Source organism: Schistocerca nitens, chromosome 8, assembly GCF_023898315.1.
Source record: "Schistocerca nitens isolate TAMUIC-IGC-003100 chromosome 8, iqSchNite1.1, whole genome shotgun sequence".
NCBI lineage: Eukaryota > Metazoa > Arthropoda > Insecta > Orthoptera > Acrididae > Schistocerca > Schistocerca nitens.
In genome coordinates this window covers 125180997-125207037 of record NC_064621.1, presented here as the reverse complement: position 1 = coordinate 125207037, position 26041 = coordinate 125180997, and the positions used below count along the sequence as shown (strand labels likewise).

Here is a 26041-nt window from a genome sequence, read left to right as displayed (position 1 = left end):
CGTTAATTAAACAGTGTGATTCCAAGTGAAGTACATTCGTAAATATTATTATCGATGAATAATGCTGATGAAGAAGAAACAAAAAGCATGTTTGAATGTAAAAACTAAAGAGCTGTAGATAATAAATGGGAAACAGCTACAAAATATAAAAATGGTCGTCCTGATCTTGATCAGAATCTTCAAATTTTGAATTTTTGGTAGAGGTTAATAATATTCCAAAAATCGAGAGTAGAATTGATATATTTATTAATTGCTATTCATTTGATGACAAATATCAAATGTATCCACTAAAAATTACGAAATGAGACCTAATCTTTCATTACTAGTGAAATAGAGTAAACATAAAATACAAATTAATTTTACTTTTTCATGCTAATTTGAGTCAAAACCACTCTTGATGAATTTTTAATATAACAATAATGTGAATTAATTCCATCTTTGAATAAAGGAGATTTACATGTTTATCTCTCATTTCGTCCAAGCTGTCAAGAAATGTTAAAATGTAATTACAGTCATAATTAAGTAAATTTATACAGATCAATGAAAGAAACTTTAAGAACCATTCCTTTGAATTATTTTAAACGATTACATACAAGAATAATGGATTAATGGTATAATAAATCTAGGGGTTGCAAATTGACATTATATATTTTTAATAAGATTTCTTCACAATGGACAAACAACTTTTTCTTTTAAGTATTCATTCAGACACTCTTTAAGAAAAATATGGTTGCAAACTTTGTTTTTATTACTTTAAGACAGAGAATAATCATTATATTCAGATTGTTCTATTATTTCTAATGCTTTAAATATTTATTGTTTAAATGGCTCAGGCAGATTTTGATATTCCCATATTCATTACTTTGAAATCCTATTATAAAATATTCAGATTATATTTGTTCTCTTGTTATTTCATCCCAATTTAATTTATATTAATATTCTGTACTATAATCTTCAGCCAATTTTTTACTGTGTGATATATGTTCCTTATGTAATCTGTCTTGACATTGATCATAAAATTTTCAGATAATTTTTTACATGCTGATATATATTTCTAATATTTAATCCCAATTGAATATCAATTTATCTTCAAGTTATCATATAAGATTTTCAAAGAAATTTGACTTTCTTGATATTGCAAAGAAGTTTATATTCCCTTGGAATTGTTTTATAAAAAGTTTAATAAGCAAGATATTTTATCCCAATTTCCATTATTCTGATAAACTATTATAGAATATTCAATAAAAATTGTGCTAACTTGATATTATACTCCAATTTAATTTGTCTTCAAATTTTCTGATGAAATATTTTACTATGTTTATGTCCTGGTATAACAATCCAATATAATTTGTCTTAAAATTGTATCATTAAATTAATATATATATAACTTACGATATGATATTACAATCCCATTTAAATTATCATCAAATTCTGTTATTAAATTCTTAGATAATGTTTTATACCTTGACAAGAGATTCCAATCTAATTTAAACTGACCTCTAATAAAATCGACCAGAAAATTTCATTCTCATATTATATAGTTTTCCAAACTTATTTATCTTAAAATTCTCCCATGTAATCCACAAATAATGTCCGTATATATATATATATATATATATATATATATATATATATATATATATATATATATATATATATATATATACATACACACACACACACACACACACACACATATATATATATATATATATATATATATATATATATATATATATATATATAGAGAGAGAGAGAGAGAGAGAGAGAGAGGTCATTATTTGGAATATACTCAGTAATTTTAATTTATTTCCATTGTTGCTGAGTACAATTTATGTAATTTCCTAAAATATAAATTTTAAAAATTATAATTTTTCCATTGTACAAGTTTTTCCTTTTCCAGTTTATAACATCCTTTCATTCCTAACTCTTTGCTTTGAGTTTTAATTCTTGTACAGTTTCGATATAATTTCATTGTTTTTATTTATTTATTTCCTTGAAATTCTAATTCTTTGGCTATACGTTTTAATTCGTGACTCTTACACTATAATTTTATCTGCCATGTATTAAGAAATTACTTTTATTACATTTGTAAAATTCCAAGACATTACTAATCCTTTGCAAAAAATAATCTATTCACTGTAGAATGAAATGATTTAATCAGTAATATTAGCTTCTCTATTATGTATGGGATTTCATGTGCTAAATATTTCATACCGGGAAATATATGAAAATATAATAGAACATACAACACTTTTCCACAAGTTAATAATTCAATCCCTGAAAAATTAAAACAATATAAAATTGTAATAAAATTATTTTTAGTAATTGACATCTATTGCAAGTACATCTAATACAGTTGTTGCTAGTTCAGAAACACCCATAATATTTATAAGTTAATATATGAGGTAAATAATTTAGCATTATGTGATGATTGAATATTTTTAGAATTATGTCTGTCTTTAAAATATAAAGAACAAATATATTCATTACACCTAATATATTCACTATTAAGGGATTTTTTTTTGGAAAATTGGAGAAATTGATCATTCATATTTTAAACAGAAAAAAGCATAGTATGGAATTTTTAAAGGAAAATGACATAGATTAAGAACAAATACAAAATCAAAATGAAAAAGCTGGTTTCTATCCACATATACAAAATGATACCACAACACTTCTCCTTAATGATTTATAAATATGGTTACTTAATGCTATAGATTTTAAATCATCAGTTGCGTTATTGAAACATTAAAAATATTTTCTTAAGTATAAAAAAACCTTTGTCTCCTATGCTGAGTACGTAAATGTATATAAAGTCATTCAATCTCAACAACTTGTGATAGATTTTCAAAATCAGTTAAAAATCAAAAGAAGAAAAAGAAGAATTAGAAAATAGAAATAAAAGCTCTAGCAACATGAATATGGAACTATTCATATCCAAGTTTAAACAAAAAATTGGTCATATTTAGTTAGCTACCTAAAAAGATATCCCTTAATCAATAATTTTAAAGTAAGGAAACATAATTTGTCAATTAGATATTCTTATTTTAAATATTCACACAATGAAAATGATAAATTTTATATATGTTACAATGATAAAGTATACGAATTAAGTAAAACAGAGAAATTAATTCATGATTTACTTCATGACTTTAGAGTTAAGAAGGACAAAGTAGTTTTTGTTTTACACTACATGCCTTTACTTGAAATTGTTAAATTAACGTTTAAAAATATAAATGAACCATTCGTTTATACTAGCTATCTGACTAGAGATCACTTAACAGCAATATATACAATGGATCCAATTAAACCCAAAAAACTACATGATGGTAATGTTACGAACAAATTACAGGAGAAAATAAATAAAGTTTTGCGTGATTGTATAACTGGAAATAACTTAAGTTTAACTATGAAGTTATTATTAGATAGAGTATAAACTGGTCATGTTAGTAATACAAATGTACAGATTTGTTTTAATGAACAAAATCAGTGGGAAATATAAAGATACAATAACATGTAATTAAATTATAATTACAATTATGTATTAACCATTTCTCAGTCGAAGTAAATTTCCAATTTATTTTTTCATAATTCAATTTTATATATAGCTTTCATAATGATATAAAACGAATAAATACCATCCGATTTCATGAACTCAAATTTAAAATTCTCAAGTGATTCTGACAAGAACTTGTTTTGTTAACTTTTATTTGAATATAAAAATATACTCTATTTTGCTGTTTTGTAATGATATCATAACCATTTACTGGATCTTCTGTATCTACTATTCTTCCACCTTTAAAATTAACGTAAACTTTTGTTGCTTTAAAAACGTTGTGTAATCGTTTACTTAGACTTTCTACTTTTGGATGAATTTTTACTTTGAATCATTTTGCATGTTTTCTTGATGTATTAGAGCACTAATCATGTGACCTTAAGACTGGAGCTTAATTCCAAATACGTCCATTTTTTTGGCTCAAAATATGATTAAACTTATAATTATCTTACACTGTTTTAAAACAAGGCGATGCAAAGGCCCACAAAACACTGCATTGAAGTTTATTATTCCTTCATGTTATAGTGTAGCTCATTTTTTCCTATATAGTTCATTAATTGTTTTGGTAGATTATCTCCAAATGAGTCAAAAACAGATTCTGTACCTTTATTCTTATCATAACAAATTCAATGAGTACTAGGATGACCAGATATATCTCAATTCACTTTCTTGATTCAGTTTTTCTAGGTTCATTATTTAATTCAATAATCATAAAAACATGTGTAAAATATTTCGTTTTAATTGTTTAGCAAGGTATGTAGTTCAAAATTACTTAATGGAATATGATATATATGTATTATTTTTGAATTCTTTTACTTCAGTTTCTTTCATTTCCATTGCTAAATTAGTCTGTTTTGTTTTCCTAGATCAATACTAGAGTTATTGATTTTTCTAGATTCAATATTTGCAGTAATTAATATTTTTACTACTTATAGTCCACATCCAGTATCATCTAATTCTAGGCCCATGCCTAATTTTCTTTTTCCATGCATTATTGTTCTAACTACAGTTGCAGGTGTTTTTTCTCCTATGAAGTTTGACAAGTATCCGTCCTTTCTTTTGAAGCTAACTGAAGTTCTTTGTCTGATTGACATCTAGATTCTATATCTTTATGATCACAATATGTGATGTCAAGTTGTTTGAATGCCCCGTCTCATTGATTTATTCCAGAATTACTATGTCATAGTCTTTCTTCTAGCTTAGTAAAACTCCTGCAACACATATACCCTGGTAGATGCATGTCTGGCAATGGCTAATTATATAATTCCCAATTTACTAAACCCATAATTTTCACTTTTTGGAAATGTTTGTGGTAAATTATTTATAAATCTCATTAAATACAATATAACTTTTTAATTGTTAGGAATGAATTCAATAAATTTATTTGTTAACATTTTCTTATTCAAACTTTTCATTTACATAATTTTTATTTCGAGCTGATTCTTTACCATGACTTACTGCTACTGTATCGACTAAATCTCTTACATAATTCATCCAAACATACACAACTGAGTTTTCTGTATATTTCTCTATTAAACATTTATCTTGTTACTCAGGTGAACTTATATCTGAATAACCTGTAGAATCTATAGTTGATCTTAAGTTTAGAAAAAATTATCATCAGCAGTTTTCTTTATCAAATAATTATGTTTATTACCTCAAATATGATTTAAATTTGTCTCATCTTGTCTGAAAATATTTAAAAATTTATAACTATTTGTAACTAATTCTTTTAGTATTTTTGAATAGGTTTGAGCTAAATAAATACAATCTATTCCTTTATGTCTTCGTCTAGTAAAATATTCTCTAATTATATCTTGATTTACAAGAATGAAGTTATGAAATACTACTATTGAATTATCTAGACATTGATCTAATGGTGTAATTTAATCATTATTTTCATTAGAAGTAGCAATTTTTTCTTTATACTTATCTTCAGATTCTTACACCCTCTTTTAAATTCTGGGAATTTTGATTCCTGTAAGCATTTGGAATAAACATACAAATGAGTAAGTTTATTCCAATTCAACCATCCTGGAGCTAAAATATAGCTGTGAATCATAAATGTAGTTTTTCCACAACAGCTTTGTTCTATTATTGCACGAGTAGAATTTGGTAAAATTTTACCACATTAATTTTTTTTCTTTTCTGGAATATAATTTTTGATTCCCAATCTTTCATTTAATTAAATAAATCTTTATTGCTATCAAAGGTTTGTCTATTTGAGTTGAGTGATAAGTCATCTGTTGTTAAAAAATTAAGTATTCCAATAAGAGAAACTTATTAAATGTTACATTAGTTGGTTTTTATATAATTTTCTTAACTCCAGATATTATATCAATAAATAATAAAATGTACTGTAGTCGAGAAATGATAGAAATTCCCCTAGGTCAATATATTTTTAGATTGTTAGAAAAATTTATTCATTTGGATAAGCCAAATATTCACATCAGAATTGATGAAATTTTGAACACAATTACTATTGAAAATAATGTAAAGCTGTATATAGATACAAACTGTAGTATTGGAACTATTGTGGGATTTAGTAGAGGAAATGTTGAAGCCAGTAGAAAGATTGTTGATAACAATGTTCTTAAATTATACCATTCGAATTAATTAATATAAATTTTAATATAGCTGATTGAATGTTTCTAAGGCACACTGTTCATTTTCATGGAGAAACTAATGTTGTGGCTTCATTCAAAATATAGTGTAGAATTTAGTGGACCAATAATTCATGACCAATTTATTGTGTAGATATTTCTCTTTTTGATACTATTCAAGATTTAGAAATTACTATAACCAATGAACATGACAATCTGAATGACTTTAATGGTACTTCTGTGTCAGTGGTTTTAAAAAGGTCTTAATAAATTTTATCACTAATAAATCACGAATAAAACTGAGAGTTATCGATTTTACTCATTGCTTGTGAATACATAAAATAATTTACATGCACTCAACATATATACAGAGACTGAAATAAATATTGGTGATGGATGTCTTGATCAAAATCAGGCACAATTAAATATGAACTTTAGAATTCTAATCCTAATCCTGAAGGATCAGAGTTACATTGCCCAATATATGGTGGAAAATCCAATAAAAAATCAATAAACATGTAGAAAAACAACAGTTCATCTAGAATCAAACATCCTTTTATTTCATCAGCAGTCATATTATATATGACTTCATCTGTTACTGATAGAATAAGCTTTCTACAACATATTCTTAATAATGGAAAAATAGGGAGTAAGAGATACGAGGTATTCCATCCACTAGGAGTACTGGGTGGATATATGTAGGAAGGAGATTTAACAGTAATTTATTCAAGATCTTCTAGTTCTGGAGATGCAACTCTTAGATGGCGTGGTTATAAAGAAGCTGGAGGTGAAATTAATGATACACTTCCAAAGGAAGGAAAAATGGTAGTAGAATCGATGAGAATTCGTGTAACAATTGTTAAATATGAACCAAATTACGAGTTAGACAGTGAAAAAATATTCTGAAAAATCCAAAAATTTCAATACCTTTTTATGAATTTAAAACTGTAGAAGTTCCAGGATTGGGTGGTAAGAAAAACTTTAAACTGGGTATCACAAATAACTACAACTCTGGATTAATTGATATGACATATTTTGTGTTTGTTACATTTCAGACAAATCGTATAAACAGTCAGTTGCTTGACTCTCCATTATTCGATCACATTTGGAATATTAATCCTCCAAACAGTTATCTCAACACATGTGATGCATTTCTCGATTTGGAAGAATTTGCACAACTCAAATCAGACACTGACTTAACTCCATATAATTTCATTTCAAATTATCCTATCTACATCATTAACATGACTTGTAGAAAATATTGTAACTTCAAACAAAACGACTATGTAACATTGGCAGCTTTTAATGAAAAAATTGCTTCTTATACTTTAGTGTATGTAACAATGTATGGTAATAAAAACTTATCTTACGATGCACACACAGAATACTTACTGAAAATTTTTAATTATACAAATGAATAAAAAATTAGAAAATGTTATGTAGAAAATAAAAACTGAAAAAGTTATGTGTCAATTAGAAGAAGATATTTCAGATAGCCCTCATTATATAGATTATGTTAGCATTCTGAAAGTTCAAAAACGGTTAATATTTTATGTGAGAAAGGTTTTTTTCTACTCATCCATGCAAACACCATAGGCCTTGTCTGCATAAGCCCCCTCATGTAATTGCAGCTTGTATTTAGTCAGCAGCATGTGGCCTCCAGCTTCTAGATACAATAGTACTGATCTGCTGGAACAGTTTATTCAGCGCTAGCATCAGAGGAAAGAAGAGATAACACTGTCTCCTAACTGTACTCTGCTCCATCTCACTTACACATTCTATCTACACCGTTCATTAAGCATTTCATAACTTCATTCAGAAATAACGCTGAAACAATCCCCATTTACAACAATATGGGAATATACCTGTGGTGTCACCGCCAGACACTACACTTGCTAGGTGGTAGCTTAAATCGGCCGCGGTCCATTAGTACATGTCGGACCCGCGTGTCGCCACTGTCAGGATCGCAGACCGAGCGCCACCACAAGGCAGGTCTCGAGAGACATACGAGCACTCGCCCCAGTTGTACGGACGACATTGCTAGCGACTACACATACAAAGCCTTTCTCTCATTTGCCGAGAGACAGTTAGAATAGCCTTCAGCTAAGTCCATGGCTATGACCTAGCAAGGCGCCATTAACCATATCTGGAGAGAGTCTCACTTGTATTATCAAGAGAAATGTAACACAAAGAATTAAAGTTAAGTATACGAGAAGCTCCGTTCTTTTCTTTATAGCTTTCATCACATATCCTGTTTCAGACTTAACGCAAGACGGCTTGAGTTGACGCATGCCCTTTCGGCTACCTCCCTTGTGTCTAGACTGTCTTGTCTAGACACAGCAATACCTTTTTTCTATCATATAACATTCTTTTTAAATCTCATTTTGAGTGTTGCAGAGGAACATTATGTATTATTTACAGTTCATCTCTTCGAGTAAAATACGAAAATGTGAATAAATGTGAATAAAATAACTGATTTACATCCAGAATAAACTGATGAAAATAGCATTTAAAGAATGCACTTCCTTTTCACATTCCAATTATATGTACAAACTGCTATCGAATACATTTGCTCCCAGAGTGCGCCAGGCCAGGACTGGGCTGGCCACACAAGCAATGGCCATCATCAATGATTAGGTCACTGCTGTTCGAGCTCTGCCCCCCTCAATTAAAGAACACAGGACCAGATGCAAGAAGGACAGCTAACTGGATTTCTATTTGGACTTTGAAAAAACTGGAGGGTGAAATGAAATGAAGAGAGTAACATCAAGAATAGCCCTCCAGATTTCTTTCAGCAGACACTGAAGATTTTGGGCTTTTTATGAATGCATTTCTTTCTGGAATTTATTTTTTATGTGCAGTGTCTTTAAAAATGTTAAATTTATATTCTTACATTCATCTTTTGTATGAAAAAATAATTCCTTTATAATAAGTGGATATGATAAGAAAAAAATATTCATTTTTATTATAAAATATACGTTTTTTTCAATGAAATTGAGTTAGACCTAAGAAGTATGATGGGAAGTACAGAAAAAGACTAATTGCAGTAATTGATAAATGCCAAGAAGTTCAAAAATTCAAGATATCTTACCTGGCCTAGCTACCCTAAGTATCACATCCATCTTGGTGAACATAGGCCAATTTACCTACAGAGTTTTCTGCAGCCCTGTGACATCAGATTTCAAGCTGCAGACCTGAGGATACTGGTACAGTGTGCTTGGTTGCCAGATTACTTATCCTAACTATAGAATATGTGATGGCAGTCCAAGATGGATGGTACTTACAGCTCAGTTTAATGTGGTATGAAATTCGGAAACTGCCACACCCTAAGCTAAATCAATGTATCATCACACAGATGGCTTATTTAAATATTCCCCCCCCCCAACTAGCTGGCAAACCACTTGAACTGTTAAAATAATTGATGCCCTAAGCTTACAGTTCCAAGGTATGACATATTCTAACTGTATAACTATGTCCTGTTTAAACACTGAACGTAAGACAGGATGGGGAAAACAGCATTTTTATTTAAATAACTTTAGTGAAAAAACCCATTCTGTACAAATTGCATGTGGGATGAAGGAGTTGACCACGATACGAATGCCACCAATTCCACACTGCACCACATATTCTGGATACCATGTCCAGTGAGTACTGTTGCACCAAACTACATTGTCTCAATAACATTGTGTGGTACTATGCTGTCTGGGTACAGTTGCATGTGCTGAACTGCATTATTATCTTGTAAATAGGAGTGGCACTTACAAGAGCATCGCCCCCTTTTTCTCACAGAAAAACTGTATAGTTGAAAAAATTTGTATAGCTCACCTACACATACTTCTGTTTTTTTTGTGCTGTCCCATTTTGCAGCTAGTGTGACCAGTTTCTGATTATGAATCTCACAGAGAAACATCAACATCATAGTAATTCAAAGTGCTACCATGATCTGTTCTAAAGTTCTCAAGGTCTGTGGACTTCTTGGGAATAAGACAAGTCCACCTGATGAACATTTCGTTCTTTGATTATTGTTGGAGGAATTGGACAATTTATTGGCTGACACTGATAGCATGGATTACTTTGAAAATATCATGCATGTTAGCAATAAGAACTTAAATGTGCTAACACCATTACATGCCATTTAGAGGCATTCTACTGGTGGTGATAATCTATGACCAAGTGTATTGTCACCATGTCCATTTGAACCTGTATTGCCGGCCGAAGTGGCCGTGCGGTTAAAGGCGCTGCAGTCTGGAACCGCAGGACCCCTACGGTCGCAGGTTCGAATCCTGCCTCGGGCATGGATGTTTGTGATGTCCTTAGGTTAGTTAGGTTTAACTAGTTCTAAGTTCTAGGGGACTAATGACCTCAGAAGTTGAGTCCCATAGTGCTCAGAGCCATTTGAACCATTTTTTTGAACCTGTATTATCACATGAATACTGCCTCGTATTTAAAATGTCTGCATTTCTCAAATCATCTGATTCTCATATTACTAAATATCTATGCATGAATGTTTTTCTTGCTGGTTTGTGACACTTTTCAACTACTGTCACCATAATTATTCGATACTATATCTTTCTTGAAGATGTGAAATCAATGAAATCATTTCATTCAAGTGAGCTGTATTTCTTGCAGTGGGAAGTTGTAATCATTGAACTACTTGTTTGGAATATCGTGACATATATTTCTTCTTGTATTTCATATTGTTTGGACTATTTATTTCTTCATTAACTCGCTTTTATACAAGAGTTATAGATAATACTTCACCACAATTTCTTATATATTTTGGTAAATATCTGTCATATTTTGAAGCTATTAACAATATGGGGTACAAACCTCAAGTTCTTTCAAATTCTTTATCTCAACCTTACTGTTTACATACAGGTTTTTTGTATAAGAAAATCATTTAAGTAGTGGGTATTGATAGGATGTTCAACTGGGTTGGAAGTGGAACATTTTATGGCTGGTTACAAGACGCCATTTGTCTTTGAAAGTGTTAAAAATGTTCCATACCTGCAGGTCTAGACCCATCCCTGTAATCCTTCTCAGCTTGCATTTTCTGCAGTAACGACTCTTCCTTGCAGATATTTCATACAGATTGCAACAAAATCTGATGAGATTCTATGTAAACATTAGCCACAGCTGAAGTACTGTTAGCAGTAGAATATTTCTTTTTACAGAATTGTTGTTATTATACTTATTCAATATTTATTAGTGGCATTTCTAGATGAAGAATCTGCTATTGTATCTTTCACTGCTCCATCACTTATTTAATTCACTACTATGTCTCTTTGTGTCTTGAGTTTACGTATTTCCTTCACATTGAAAATATGTATTAAGAAATTGCATGTGACACTGGTAGGTTGTCACACAGTGATAGCTTGCCAAAATTTAGGCAACTTTCTCATAAACCATCAATTTGATATTCGATTATAGATAAACACGAAAAGAAATTGTATGATATTGATCCACATATTACCAGTGTTGCAGTAAAACTGCAACAAACTGACGAGGTTTCCAGTAACGAACTACCAAATTTTGGAGGATAAATTAGAACAAAATGAACCACAGATACAGTAAAATTGTAACAAATTATCTTTTAATGTAACAATACCTATTGACAAAAATATTTTATGTTACAATGAAACTAGTCGGATATTGCATCCAGTGTTACTTACTATGCTGCTTATTGCAACTTGCTTATGAGACTATTTATCACACTTATTTCGCAGTCCTGGAAATTTGAACCTCCTCAGCTAGTCTCGTTGGCTCCTTTTCTCTTAACCGTAAATTAACAGCTCTTCTGCGTTACTCCTAAAAGGTTACATCTCCGTGATTACTGTGCTATTCACAGTAAAGTGCCTGGGAGAGGGTTCAATGAACCACCATCAAGCTGTCTCTCTACCGTTCCACTCTCGAACGGCACGCGGGAAAAGTGAGCACCTAAATTTTTAAGTGCGATCCCTGATTTCTCTTATTTTATCGTGATGATCATTCCTCCCTATGTATGTTTTCGCAATCGGAGGAGAAAACTGGTGATTGAAATTTAATGAGAAGATCCCGTCGCTACGAAAAACGCCTTTGTTTTAATGATTGCCACTCCAATTCACGTATCGTGTCAGTGACACTATCTCCCCTATTTCGCGATAATACAAAACGAGCTGCCCTTCTTCGTACTTTTCGATGTCATCCGTCAGTCCCGCCTAATGCGGATCCCACACCACACAGCGATCAGAATGGGGCGGACAAGCGTGGTGTAAGCAGTCTCTTTAGTAGACCTGTTGCACCTTCTAAGAGTTCTGCTAATGAATCGCAGTCTTTGGTTTGCTCTACCCACAATATTATCTATGTGATCGTTGCAATTTAGATTATTTGTAATTGTAATCCCTAAGTATTTAGATGAGTTTATGCGCATTGCATTTTTTTGTCCTCTGCGCAAAATTTCCCACTATTTCCCCATGCTACTTAAAATATCTCTCACTGTTCTGTTTCTTGTATCTTTACAAAGCCCCTTCTCCAGTTGTTCAAAGCTTACTGTGTACTTTAATGTCTCCGTACCCATCAGGTACGTTTTTGGTCGTTCCACAAGTCACAGTTTCGTTACTCACAACAGCTAAACATCAGTCCGACCTCCTAGCTCCGCCAACGTTTTAGGGTCCTCTCAGGACTACCGCACATCCTCTGTTGAAGTTCCAGAAAATGAAACGATTAATCCTGCGGCAGATGGATGCACATCCTGCTATGGTACTTGAAGATACGCAAACTGTTCGTACCTATGTAGTTCCATAATTCCAGAATGAGATTTTCACTCCGCAGCGGAGTGTGAACTGATATGAAACTTCCTGGAAGATTTAAACTGTGTGCTGGACCGAGACTCGAACTCGGGACCTTTGCCTTTCGCAGCAAGTGCTCTACCAACTGAACTACCCAGCTCCATATTATCTGCCATCAGGTTTGCTGGCTTTCCCTACAATAACCACGTTGCTTCTGGCTTCGGTAGATCACGCGTCTCTGACTGCCATTGCTACACTTTTACTCTCTATTACACACAGCAATATATATTTGTGTTACAACTCGAGAAGGTCACTACAAATTAGTCTTTACGCCGTACCATGCTTTGCAATACGATCATGCTGATACATAGAACAGTTTAGGAGTACTGACTCCGTGCATGGCGCAGGATGCTCAAGTAAGAGACATTGTGTACAGCATACAGGCACCAGTTACCCTTAATTCTATTGTAAGTCAGTCCACTACACCGACCTAAACTAGGTAGCCTCTAAGTTTAGATTACAGTCACACTTCACTTCTGTTACACTCTCCTAAACAAAGCAAATGATTCATCACTCATCGGATCATGTTGACAGTACAGGTCGTCTCCAGATGTCGTGATGTGTGAATGCAATGCCATAAATTCTAACACCAAACTATAGCACTCCCTGTTACAGGTTGGAGCGGCTGTGAGCCAGGAAGGTGCAACCGGGGGCGAGATGGGAGCTCAGGACGCTCCAGAGGAAGGTAACTGCAAACGTAAGAAGATCTGTATTGGTGTATCTGCACTGCTTGACACACCCATTCAGTCGCTGGCTGACCGCTGAATTCTGTTGGGCTCGCTGCTCGTACCCCTTGCGATGATGACGACGTTCTCCACCGAGTGCGAGTACTCTCATTATAGAAGCCGGTCTTGTGGGCCCCACACTATGGCGTATCACCTGTGCTCCAGGGCGATGCCTGGGTGAGTTACAGCGCATCACTGGGAGACACCCATTCTTCTTTGGCGGTCGGCAGGTGGTGTGTACAGGCAGCGACACACAGAACAGGCCCTGGGCTTGAGTTGTCAGTATTGCTGGAGACAACATAATGTGGATCGTTCCACAGTGGCATTACGTATGGGGAGGGTCATAGTGCACTGAGAACTTGTCAGGTTGTGGCCTCGAACCAATGGCTTCTATTGCCAGGTCCATGTGGGCGTCCTCTCCTGGCAGATTACAAAAATGATCAGCATTTATTGTAAACAGAGGTACACTTGTGCAAATGCGACAGTACCAGTTAGATAGTTAAAAGCACCACTACCACTTTCAGCGTGGAAATCTGTCTTGCCTCTTGCAGCACGAGTCTGTGCAATACCTGTGAGTCTGCTGTTTCAACGAGCTAACTTATCTCGCAACATCGCATCAGCTGTTTTAGTTTATTACCGGCATCCCTCACTTGCCTGCTGTCAGCACTGCTGTAATACAATGCTCAGGCTCCAGCACGTCTACATATCTACGTTACACTACACGTGGAAGGAAACTGGAGATTAAGTGTAACTCAACGCTACGTGGATCGATTGGTGAGGTGGACACATACTTCCATTCAGACCCAGTGAAGCAAAGAATTGTTCTCTGCACAAGACGAAGTATTACCATTTTGAGCTTTTTTTCTTACAATTAATGGAAACTAACGAGTTATTACAACTTGAGTCACAGGTCAAGGCGGCTACTCGCCATATCATTATAGTAAATTACCACATAGTTCTTGTGGTGTGCGTACTGTAAGACCGTCGGTACACACACCATCAGATTATTTGACTTGTCGCTCTAGTGAAGTAGGCGAGTGTCAGCAGTTTGTCTCGTGGTCTTATCGTGGCGTGTTTATCTTCTGCCGTTAGGTCAGACGATAGAAATCCCACTTGCACGCTTAGAGTAGCAGATTGACGGTGACCAACTTTAAACAGAACTTGATTAATTTCCACACACATTTATTAAAATAATAACCAGCATAAAAATTACTTAACTAGGTTCTGGATGCTATTTACAACTGACAATCTGAAATTCCTTTGTCTTGGTACGTTAATCTTATTCTCACATATCTCTGATACTTGACAAAAGTGTCTATACATTTGTCTTCATGGCTATGTACAGGAATATGATAATCTTATTAGGCGCAGACTGAAACTTGACTGTAGACTGGTACAGCAAATGCAGACTAATGCAGACTGGCACAGACTGACTAATCGCAGGTCTGTACACTCGTTATAATACCTCGCGCGTTCAGGTGTCACTGCGCGAGTGTGATCCGCGAGGAGAAGAGGTTCTACGTTAGCAGCAATATCATTGGCTGCGTTACATATTAATACGTGGATCGGCGGACCGTCTCTAAGACAGCGCCATCTCGTAGTGCGGAGACGGACGAGCGCTGCGCCTGCGCTGTTGTGCTTAGCGAGGCGCGCTCTATTGGGAAAGTTGTGTACGCGCTAACTACGCGGAACTATGTACACAACAGTTCTGGACAACATGTGAGATCTAGTAACAACTAACATTTTAGCGTCCTCTAGTGCCAATGCGACCTGATTAATATTATGCACTGGGTGTCATGGAAATGATTTCGATGTATTTGAAGCTGTATATACGGAAAGTAGTTGATGCAGCGAATATATGAGAGTTGTTCCGATTGAGACTGTTTAACCATAGTGGCTTATTACAAGAATACTCTTTCATGAAATGGTACACAGTTCCCAAACATAAGAGGAAAGGAATTGTTAAAGGATAAAGGAACCCGTTCTGTATTAATAAGTAGGCTTCTGTGGCCAGTATGAGGTGACCTAAAAGCTTTATGAGTATTGGACGGCAACATAATGTAAAAAAAACTATACTGGGTAGAAGAACGTATCAGCCACGGTCACAGTGGTCTTTTTCTGGGTCTAATGGTGTGCTTTATCTGCGTGCAATCATCTACAGGGTGTTACAAAAAGGTACGGCCAAACTTTCAGGAAACATTCCTCACACACAAATAAAGAAAAGATGTTATGTGGACATGTGTCCGGAAACGCTTAATTTCCATGTTAGAGGTCATTTTAGTTTCTTCCACCTACGCTCAATGGAGCACGTTATCATGATTTCGTACGGGATACTCTACCTGTGCTGCTAGAACATGTGCCTTTACAAGTACGACACAACATGTGGTTCATGCACGATGGAGCTCCTGAATATTTCAGTCGAAGTGTTCGTACGCTTCTCAACAACAGATTTGGTGACCGATGGATTGGTAGAGGTGGACCAATTCCATGGCCTCCACGCTCTCCTGGCCTCAAACCTCTTGACTTTCATTTATGCAGGGTATTTGAAAGCTCTTGTCTACGCAACCCCGGTACCAAATGTAGAGACTCTCCATGCTCGTATTGTGGACGGCTGTGATATTCCATGCGACGGAGGGTGGATGCATGTATCCTCGCTAACGGAGGACCTTTTGAACATTTCCTGTAACAAAGTGTTTGAAGTCACGCTGGTACGTTCTGTTGCTGTGTGTTTCCATTCCATGATTAATGTGATTTGAAGAAAAGTAATAACATGAGCTCTAACATGGACAGTAAGCGTTTCCGGACAGATGTCCACATCATAACATATTTTCCTGCTTTGTGTATGAGGAATGTTTCCTGAAAGTTTGGCCGTACCTTTTTGTAACACCCTGTATATGTGGTCATTGCTGCTCACTGAGCATGACATCAGGTCACAATTTTATTGTTGTAAAATGTCTCATTGAGGCGGAATGAGTGACAGTTTTAAAAGATTGCTGTGGTGCAGGTGAATAACGGAAGTAAAAGAAAAGTTCAAGAGTGGAACTAAAATTCACGTGAAAGGATCAGTGGTAAGATTCACTGTTGACATTGCTTTCTTCAGGGAAAGCGAAGAAGAATTGCAGAATTTGCTGAATGGAATACACATTGAAATGAATACAGATTATGGACTGGGAGTAAATCGAAGAAAGACGAAAGCAATGAAAATAGCAGAAATGAGAGCAGTGAGAAACTTAACATCGGGATTGGTGATAACGAAATAGATGAAGTTAAGGAATTCTGCTACCTAGGCAGCAAAATAGCCCATGCCGGAAGGAGCAAGGAAGACACAAAGAGCTAGCACTGGCTAAAAGGGGATTTCTGGCCAGGAGGAGTCTACTAGCATCAAACAAAGGTCTTAATTTGATTAATAAATTTTTAACAATGTACGTTTTCAGCACAGCATTGAATGGTAGTGAAACATGAATTACAGGAACACCGGAATAGAAGAGAATCCAAGCATTTGCGACATGGTGCTACAGAAGCATGTTGAAAAGTAGGTGGAATTACAAGGCAAGGAATTAGGAGTTTCTCTGGAGAATCCGCGAGGAAAGGTATACGTTGAAAACACTGACAAGAAAAAATGGGCGGGATGGTACGGCATCAGTTAAGACATCACGGAACAACTTCCATGGTACTAGAGGGAACTGTATAATGTAAAAATTATATAGGAAAACAGAGACCTGGATAGATCCAGACGACTTAGGTTACAAGCGCTACTTTAAGATGAAGAGGTTTGGCCAGAAGAGGAATTCGTAGCAGGCAGCATCAAACCAGTCTGATGACTCGAAAAAAAGGATAAGAGTGTGGAGATGTGCTCTTATCTATTGCCTCTTTCATTATTTGCAACAATTGGTGTTGATTGGCGAGTGAAGTGTGGGCTGCAGCTTTCCTCCTGCTAGACGCAGGCTGTGGGGCGTCAGTTATTCTCTGGTAGCACTCGTGACACATGTTGTTTGTGCGGAATGTTAACCCCGAGTGCTGGCAGCGAAGATAAGGCAAGCATGTATCCCCCCTCTCCGTTCATTACTTTAGCGTATTTTACTGTTTCTAGATTTCGTCAAACCCGGCTGCGTGGCCAGTATGCAGGTTTCATTAAATCTGATTTCCCTGTTACGGTCTTGCTATTGTTCGACCACTGCAGATTAGCTGTGTTTCCGTATGGATGTAGCTATAGGCTTGCTGGTTTCAGCGAAGTATAGTTTTCCATTCTGATATTCCGCCTTGTACACACCTGCAGTGTGTGAAGCACCTATCTTCTAATTGGTGGAGCGTAGCACATCATGAATCTTGTGGCCGATGTAGTAGACAGACTGAACGCCAACGTGGCGATAGTGTTCAACATTCCAGCCAATGACATTTTTCACGTAGGGTAAGCGCTCTTCTGCTCTCCGTTTGTCGATTTCTTACCTATCTTGCTTCCTTTTGTTTACTGTCATGGCTGTCTGGATCGATGTATGGTTGCAACCATTGGCCACAAACATTGCACACAAATTTTTGAAAACAAGTTTTATGGTTTGAGCATCGCTTAGACGCTGGGCAAGGGCAACCAAACAGCATAAAAGTGCTAGGTGGTGGTTGGACTGGGTGTGGAAATACGTGTACATATGTGTAGGCTTCCGATATACTCTGTGTCCTAGCGTGCTCTACGTTGCCCTGTACACCACCACGTCCAGGAACAGAATTTCAACAGTACCAGTTGCTCCTACAGGTTGTGGAGTGCCGAATATACATTAGGAAAATTATGCTTTAAGGCCCATAGTGAAATAGATCACCTAGCCTACATATAGTACAAACTGCCAAAATGTCTACACTCAAAATTAAGACCTGTAGTCGGCAAAGTAAACTCTTGTTTGAAGAGTTTGATGCACTTCACAAACCGTATAAATTGGGTAAGTGGGGAAAACCATTTACCCACCGCCATCATGGTCGACTTTGATATAAGGCCATTATTCGCAAACGTGCCAGTACACAAACTTTTCTTATCCTACCAGAGCAAGTAACGACTGTGCGACCTCGTTGAACTATGATTGTCGTCACCAACTTGGAATGGCAAGGAAAATCCTACGAGCAGCAAACAGCGTAGCAATGGGGTCTCCCTTAGCCCCGTTAGCAGCAAATTCGTGGAGCCTCTGAAGTGACGACACTTTGTTCCACTCATTTACGCTTACATTGCTGGAGGATGACACAGCGGTAGGATGGTCCCAATGGGTCACTTGTGGCCTGTAGAGAGAGTGGTGCTAAAAACTAGACCATTCGATTCTGTTTCAGTCGCGAATCTAAATTATTTTCAAAAGATCATTACTATTATTACATTTTTGTAAGACTTGGCATACATGCCCAGAGTCACGATCATACAATATAGCTCGATGAACAGAGAATTAAGTTGTAAGTAAAACTAGTAAAAACTTAAGTCATTACTTTACACACTGGCAGCATAGACAAAACAGTTGTAATAAGAAGCTCAAAGATGATAAGGTAACTGTCCAGGGCAACCGTCATCCCCTCTCCCACCCCTCTGCCGCCCACTTACACCTGACTGTAAAGAGGTTCAGCGGCCAATGAGATTCATTTTCAAATCACGCCGCGGGGCGGGAAAGGCAAATACTAAAGAGTAACGCGGGACAGAAAACATAAATAGAAGGAAGAAGCGAACTGTAGGATGATTAACCTAAAATACACAAGCTTGGCTTCGAAGAATAAGTCACCAAAATACATGCAGCAAGATTTGTCCTCGTAAGACGCATAAGACGTACCAAATAACTGAAGAAAGCGAGTTGGCGATTTAGTGCACAAAGCACCAGGCAAAGAGAAATATTTTGAACGTCACGAATAACGACCCAATAACATAAAAAATTTACATAATCCCACACAATCAAATCACATCCCTATGACAGCTACCAAACTGAAACTATTATGTTTTCATACCAGTGAGATGCTCCTCAAAACACCTGGCCAGACGCAGAAGCGTGGAACAACAACAACAGGAAAATGAACCGAGTCGACATAGAGGCTGCAAGGCACAACCACCTGAAGAAACCGAACAGTCAAAACTATTATATGCTCAAGCATCCAAAGCAGCTTGCGGAGACACACAGTGGGAAGACTTGGAGCCGCCAGGAGATGCATGGATGACGACCACCCCCTGCCCATCTCCAAATCTTGTCGGGCAAAGGAATAATGTGTCCACTCCCGTTTCCAGTGCGCATCCTTCATGTCCTGAAGACGCTTAACAAGACAAACGTGGAAGTCAAATGGCTCGTAGAATAAGCTCGTTGCTCCGCAGACCTGAGCTGTCCGTGCTGCATCACTCACTGCCTCTCCCGGAAAACGGCCTTAAAGGCACTCAATTGTGCCACGGCCCCTTCACACCAGGGATCGTGTTCCAGAAGACATGGCACTACCTATCGATCGCAGCCCGCCTGGTTAACCGTGTGGTCTAATGCACTGCTTTCCAGGCGGGAAGGCATGCCGCTCCCGGGCACGAATCCGCTGCGCAAACACTTCCCTCACGTACGCGTACACCATAATTAGTCTACCACGCAATCATTGTGGTTACACTCGTCTAGTGTGGGGTCCAGTCCCGAGGGGGTCCACTGGGGGCCGAGCCGCCCAATAACTCTGGGTTCGGTGTGGGGCGGCGGTGGGGTGGGTGGACTGCTGTAGCCTATTATGGGGTTGTCTATCACTGCAGGCTACGGCGGGGACGTCGTTTCTAGGTCCTAGTTCCATACAATACAATACCTATCGATCGCAAAGCGGATTATTGGGCAATGGCTGCAACCAGCCATGGATCCAGTCAGCCACAGCAACAAACAAAAGAAAGCGACATAGACAAGAAATCGACAAGCTGCACCCTGGTGTGCGATTACTCTTAGACAAAAATGTCACTGGCTAGATTAGTAATCACCTTTGCCGCTTTGGCGTAAAGGCTGTCTAATACTGCAGCCAGGATTTGCTAGGCTCTACCAAGGGCATGATAGGTGCTTCACACACTCCATGTTTGTAGTATATGTAAAGTCAGTGTGTGAAGATGTACATCGGTGAGACTGACAGGCCAATACCAACCTGCATATCGGAACGTGAAGTAACGCATTCGTCTAAGGCAACAAATCAGATCTGCAGCTGTTGAACACCAGCTAGACTGCAGGAAAGAAAATTAAATTTAACGAAGCCTTTGTGCTGACCAAGCAGCCAGTTTCGTCCAATTCAAAATCAGAGAGGCCGTAGAAATAATGAAACACGCTAACAAAATGAACAGAAAGGATGCATACAGGCGTGTCCCAACATGGCTGCCAGCTCTTGGGGTTCAAAATGCCGCACCAGCAACACGTGACACACGTGTGAGACATACCAGCCTGTATAAGCTAAAGCACACCAGTAGACCCAGAAGCAGGCCACTGCAACTGCGGTCGAGACATTGGTTTCTGCAGTATAGTTTTCTATCTTATGAAGTGGTACGATACTCAGAAAACGTTCATGTTAACACCTGACATTAATACGCTAGTACAATCTCAGAGGAACCGACAAAACGAGCTATGCAGGAAGCTGGAAGGCTCTGTCAGATGCCTATAAGAAATAATCATCAGAACTTGTGTACATATGTAAAGGACATTGAGATTGTTATGAGCGATCTGCTTCACAACACTCTATTAGTTAAGTGGAAATTGAAATCGTTCTTTATAACATTAATTGGCTACATGATCCAAGGAAGCAATGGAGAAAATGGCTATATATATATATATATATATATATATATATATATATATATATATATATATATATATATATATATATATATATAAACAAAAGAGAGTCAAAGGAAAAGGAAAAAGTAAAGAAAGATAGGTATCTAATGACAGCCTGTGAGGTTTGTGAAAGCCTGTTATTCAAAAAGAAAGGAGCTACAAAGAAATATTATCCACTATACGCATAACAACTAGTAAAGACAGTGGTTTTTAACTGATATTAATAATGTAGGAGTAAAAGGGTTTTGTTACTTGCAATTTGGACTCCAGACTTCGCCTCTTACGCACAAGTAGACCAGCTAGTTGTGTATCATCTTTTCCAGTGTTTCTTTCGCGTTTTAATTGTTAAATTCCGTACATGTATTTCTCAACTGTAACGTGTATATCTGGGCAGTCTATCATTTCTTTTGAACAGGCAACTAGGCAACTATACCGATCAACGGCACGCAGCCTCCAAAGGTGATACATAGGGAGGGTTGCAAATTGAATATTTAGGTTGCTCTGTGTGTTTCTTTAGTTTATTTCTTAAGTTAGCCATGCTAGCATGGCTAGGATGTGTGCAAGTTGTGTGTGGATGCAGAAGGAATTGCCCACGGTTTGCGAACAGCTGAATGCACTTCTGGCTAAAGTCAACCATCTACAGTCAGGTGCATCAGAGTGCATCAGTGTCAGAAAATTTGATGCATTGAAGAGACACCTCAGGAGTCACTTTGTTTGGCCTACAGGCTCTGTTGCTGAGGCACGAACCAATGCAACTGCCGCAGTGGATATGCTCTCAGTACAGGGTGAATGACTGGTGGTAATGTATTTGCTTGCGTCCCTCGAGGCAATTGGTCTTCCTCGTCCATTCGCTCTGTGAGTGGACAGTGTCCAAGGAAACACATGGATGGGAGAGGGGGAGCGTTTTCTATTTATCAGTAGCTACAGTGTTAGGCGTGTCATGGAGCCCCCTAGGGGAAAAGGTTTAGGGCTTGAAAGAAGGACTATGTCGTCTGCAAGTCGTGGCTAATGTCGGCACCAAGAACATCTATCACCAGGTTTCCGAGGCCATCCTCAATTCATATGGGCGGCTTGTGGAACTTGTGAAGGCTGCTGAGCTCGCAGTTTGCAGCATTGTTCCCAGTGCTGGTTAGAGCCTTTTGGTTGGGAATCTAATGGAAGCGCTCGTTGAATCAGTGATGGTCTGGACCTTCATTGTCGGGTGGAGAATTGTAAGACTCCCTTTGGTAGATCAGGTGTGCAGCACACAAAAGGAGCAGCTACGCTGGTAGCAGAGACATTGTGAAGTGCACCTGGCCATTTTTTATGCTTGGCGGTAGTCTAAGATAATCTGACAAACGCTCACTAGTCGACACGCACGTAGCGAAATCAGACCGCGTTCAGAGTAGACAGACTGTGAAAGTTTTTCAGATTGTCGATGTTTTCGTAATAAGTTTCCCCAAATTACTGGCGTGCAGTAAATTCTTCGCGCTCAAGATATTCTCAGGACCTAGAGGTGACTCAAGCACAGAAAAATTTTGAGAATCATGGAACGTATACCGGAAAGACAAATTCCACCCTTTCAGTGAAAAGTGTCCATTGCAGTCGACAAATATTTTGTCTCTATCTTGGTGAAATCAAGCTTATTGTTGTGTGTTATTTCTGGTGATCTGCTTCCTCCTGACTGTTTGAGGCATTCAAAGAAAGTATATGGTCAGTACCGCGAAGAACCCGCATCATGAAATAATGGTTGGAGGCGACTGTAACTAACCCAGTTCGTAGACATAAATATGTGAGTTCAATACAGGAAGTACGACGAGGCAATCTTGTGAAGTATTTTTTAATATATTATCCGAATACTGTCTTCAACGGGTAGTTAGACAGCCGAGACGCAATGAAAATATATTAGAGGTTAATAGACGAATCAAGAAGGCTGGGTGAGTATGTTTGCTAGAATGAGCAGATGAGCAGTTGTTAGCATCTCCCTTAAATGTCCAGAAGTGTAAAATTCTGCACTTTACAAAATGAAAAAAAAAAAACATAGTATCCTATGACTATAAAACTGATTATTCACTGTTGGAATTAGCCAACTTATATAAATACCTGGGTGAAACACTTTGTAGGGATATGAAGTGGAATAATCACATAGGTTCAGTCATGGGTAAAGATTTCGGTTTACTGGTAGACTTTTTTTTTATTGGTAGAATACTTGGTAACTTCAATCAATCTACCACGGAGAATGCTTACAAATCGCTCATATGACCGGTTCTAGAATATTGCTTAAGTGTGCGCGGTCTGTACCAGATAGGCCTAACAGAAGATATTGGATGCAAACAGAGAAGGGCACCAAGAATGGCCACAAGTTTATTTAATCCATGGGAGAGTGTAACATAGCTACTGAAGGAACTGAAATGGAACACTCTATGCTTCCATTGTCCATTTTCCTAGGACGCTTCCATTCACTTCCTCTAGTAATGATTTTATGTGATCATTCCTTTCTATAGCAAGACACCTAAATGCCTGTGCAATGTTCTTTTTTTAACTAGTAATTCGAAACTATCAGATTTTTACTCTATGTTCATAGCGCCCTTTATATAGCATGACACCTAAATACTTGTACAATGTTTATTCTTTACCTTGTAATTGGGAACAATCACGTTATTACTCTATGTTCAGAGCGAATATTACACATCTAGATGGCATCTTTCAATACACCCACAACATTTTATCCTCAATTTTGCACAACTCTCTATGATTGTCTAACAATGATATCTTTGTGCACACAACAAAATTTTCACCAAATCCTCTGGTCACCCACTCATCTGGCTGGGCTGCACATCCCAGCGATTGATTAAACTCTCATGGCACCTTGACATCCCATGTCAGCCTGTGGCAGATTTAGCAGCCCGAACTCGTGAGATCGACTCGCATCATCACCTGTTAAACAGTCGGTGTCCCTCTGTGGCGTCAGTCTCTAGGTTTCTACCACTAGCATGTGCTGTGGTCCAGTGTCTCTCACTGTTCGCAAACTATTCATCTGGAGATGAATCACGCATCTTGGTCTCCAGCCCCTATTCTTATAATTGTTTATACTTTCCAGCATATGTACTTGCACTGCTTTTGACATTTGTGAAACGCCACTACATATAAACATGTTTATCTCTAAAATACGGTTCATATATACCTGCTGCATGTAACCAATGGCCACAGATTAGGTTGACACATTGGTGAGTGTCACAGAAGTACTGAAGAAACTGAACTGGCAGGCATTTGAACACAGAGGCAACCTATCCTGAAAAAGCCTACTTACAGACTCTCAAGATGCAATCTTAACTGAAGAAGGCAGGAATAAGCTAACCACATATGTGTCGCCACGGCTGGAATCGCGAGGTCAAGGCTAGGCCATATACTTTGTGATATACGTACTTGAACGTTCCTTCTTCTCACTCTCCGTACTTGAATAGAAAAGGGCTCTAATGACTTGTGTCACTGTAGTCACCCTCTGCCATGATTTTCGTTATGGTTTCCCTGTAATGATTATATATGTAGATAAAGATGTATGCTGCTGTGAGAACAGCAACACAGGACGCTGTCGTTAGCAGTAGAGTTTATCTTCATGGGAGGAAACAGGTGTTGCTTTTACACAGCACCCTCTAAACTGGAACTGTTAAATGATGGATTATGATAACAGGACAAAAGTGTATTATGCACTAAAGAGTAGTTTTCACTACGTACAGTGATCCCACCACCGTCTTGTAATCAAGAGGCTGGCACTGGTAATCCAGTGCGTGAGTCTGGATGAAGGAACACACCTGTTCTGTGCAACAATCTTGTGGTATCCAGGGTTGGATGCGTCGCTGTTTGCCCACAGCCGAAGGCGACATGTTCACGAAGGTAAAAGTGGGCAGCGACGACCCGGTTTCTGAGGAACAGCAGTGGGGAACCTGCAAGCTCTGCGCCTGAATCATAGGCTGTTCAGCACCTTTGTTTGGGCTGTGGGCTGTTGTTGGCGGCGGGGTTGATAGCGGCATAGCGATCCGACACGGCCGCGACGGCATAGGCGTACCTTTAGATGGCGTCTGCTGTCCAACGTCGGTGTCACGAAGTTGTGAGGCCAGCAGCAGCGAGTGGCAGTGTGACGGGGAAGGCTCATTTGGAGGCGGCCCTGTAGGGTCTGTCACAGTTTTTGGCGGCGATACGGGGACGGCAGGGGTGGTGATCTGGATGGGTTCTGTGGCGAGTTCTGCACTGGGCGAGGTAGTGACTTCACAAATCCGTATTGCACCCGACTGCAGTAGGGTGACGTCGAGTGCCTGAGCGACGCACAGGAAGCGTGGTAGGTCATAGCCAGGCACTTCGGTGCTTCCGGTGTACATGAGGTCCAGCAAGCGGCGCATGTCCTCGTGACTGACATCCTGCAGGATCACCGTCACCGACTCGCCTACGCCGCACGGGTGCTCTAGCAGCACGCGCTACAACACAACCAGACGGCCTGCATCAGCAACACCAGAAAAGCAAGAAGTAACACGTTGGTCAGCATCCAAGCACAATGAAAGACAAAATA

At 37.8% G+C, this 26041-nt stretch overlaps 1 protein-coding gene across 1 annotated transcript in view; it reads right to left on the bottom strand.

Annotated features, from left to right (window-relative positions):
- Positions 1–26041, bottom strand: part of LOC126199442 (bromodomain-containing protein 4-like) — a 69758-nt gene that overhangs the window by 23192 nt on the left and 20525 nt on the right. The window contains exon 2 of the mRNA XM_049936360.1: positions 25290–25949. Coding sequence (XP_049792317.1) covers positions 25290–25949 — 660 coding nt within the window. The remainder of the gene's footprint in view (positions 1–25289; positions 25950–26041) is intronic.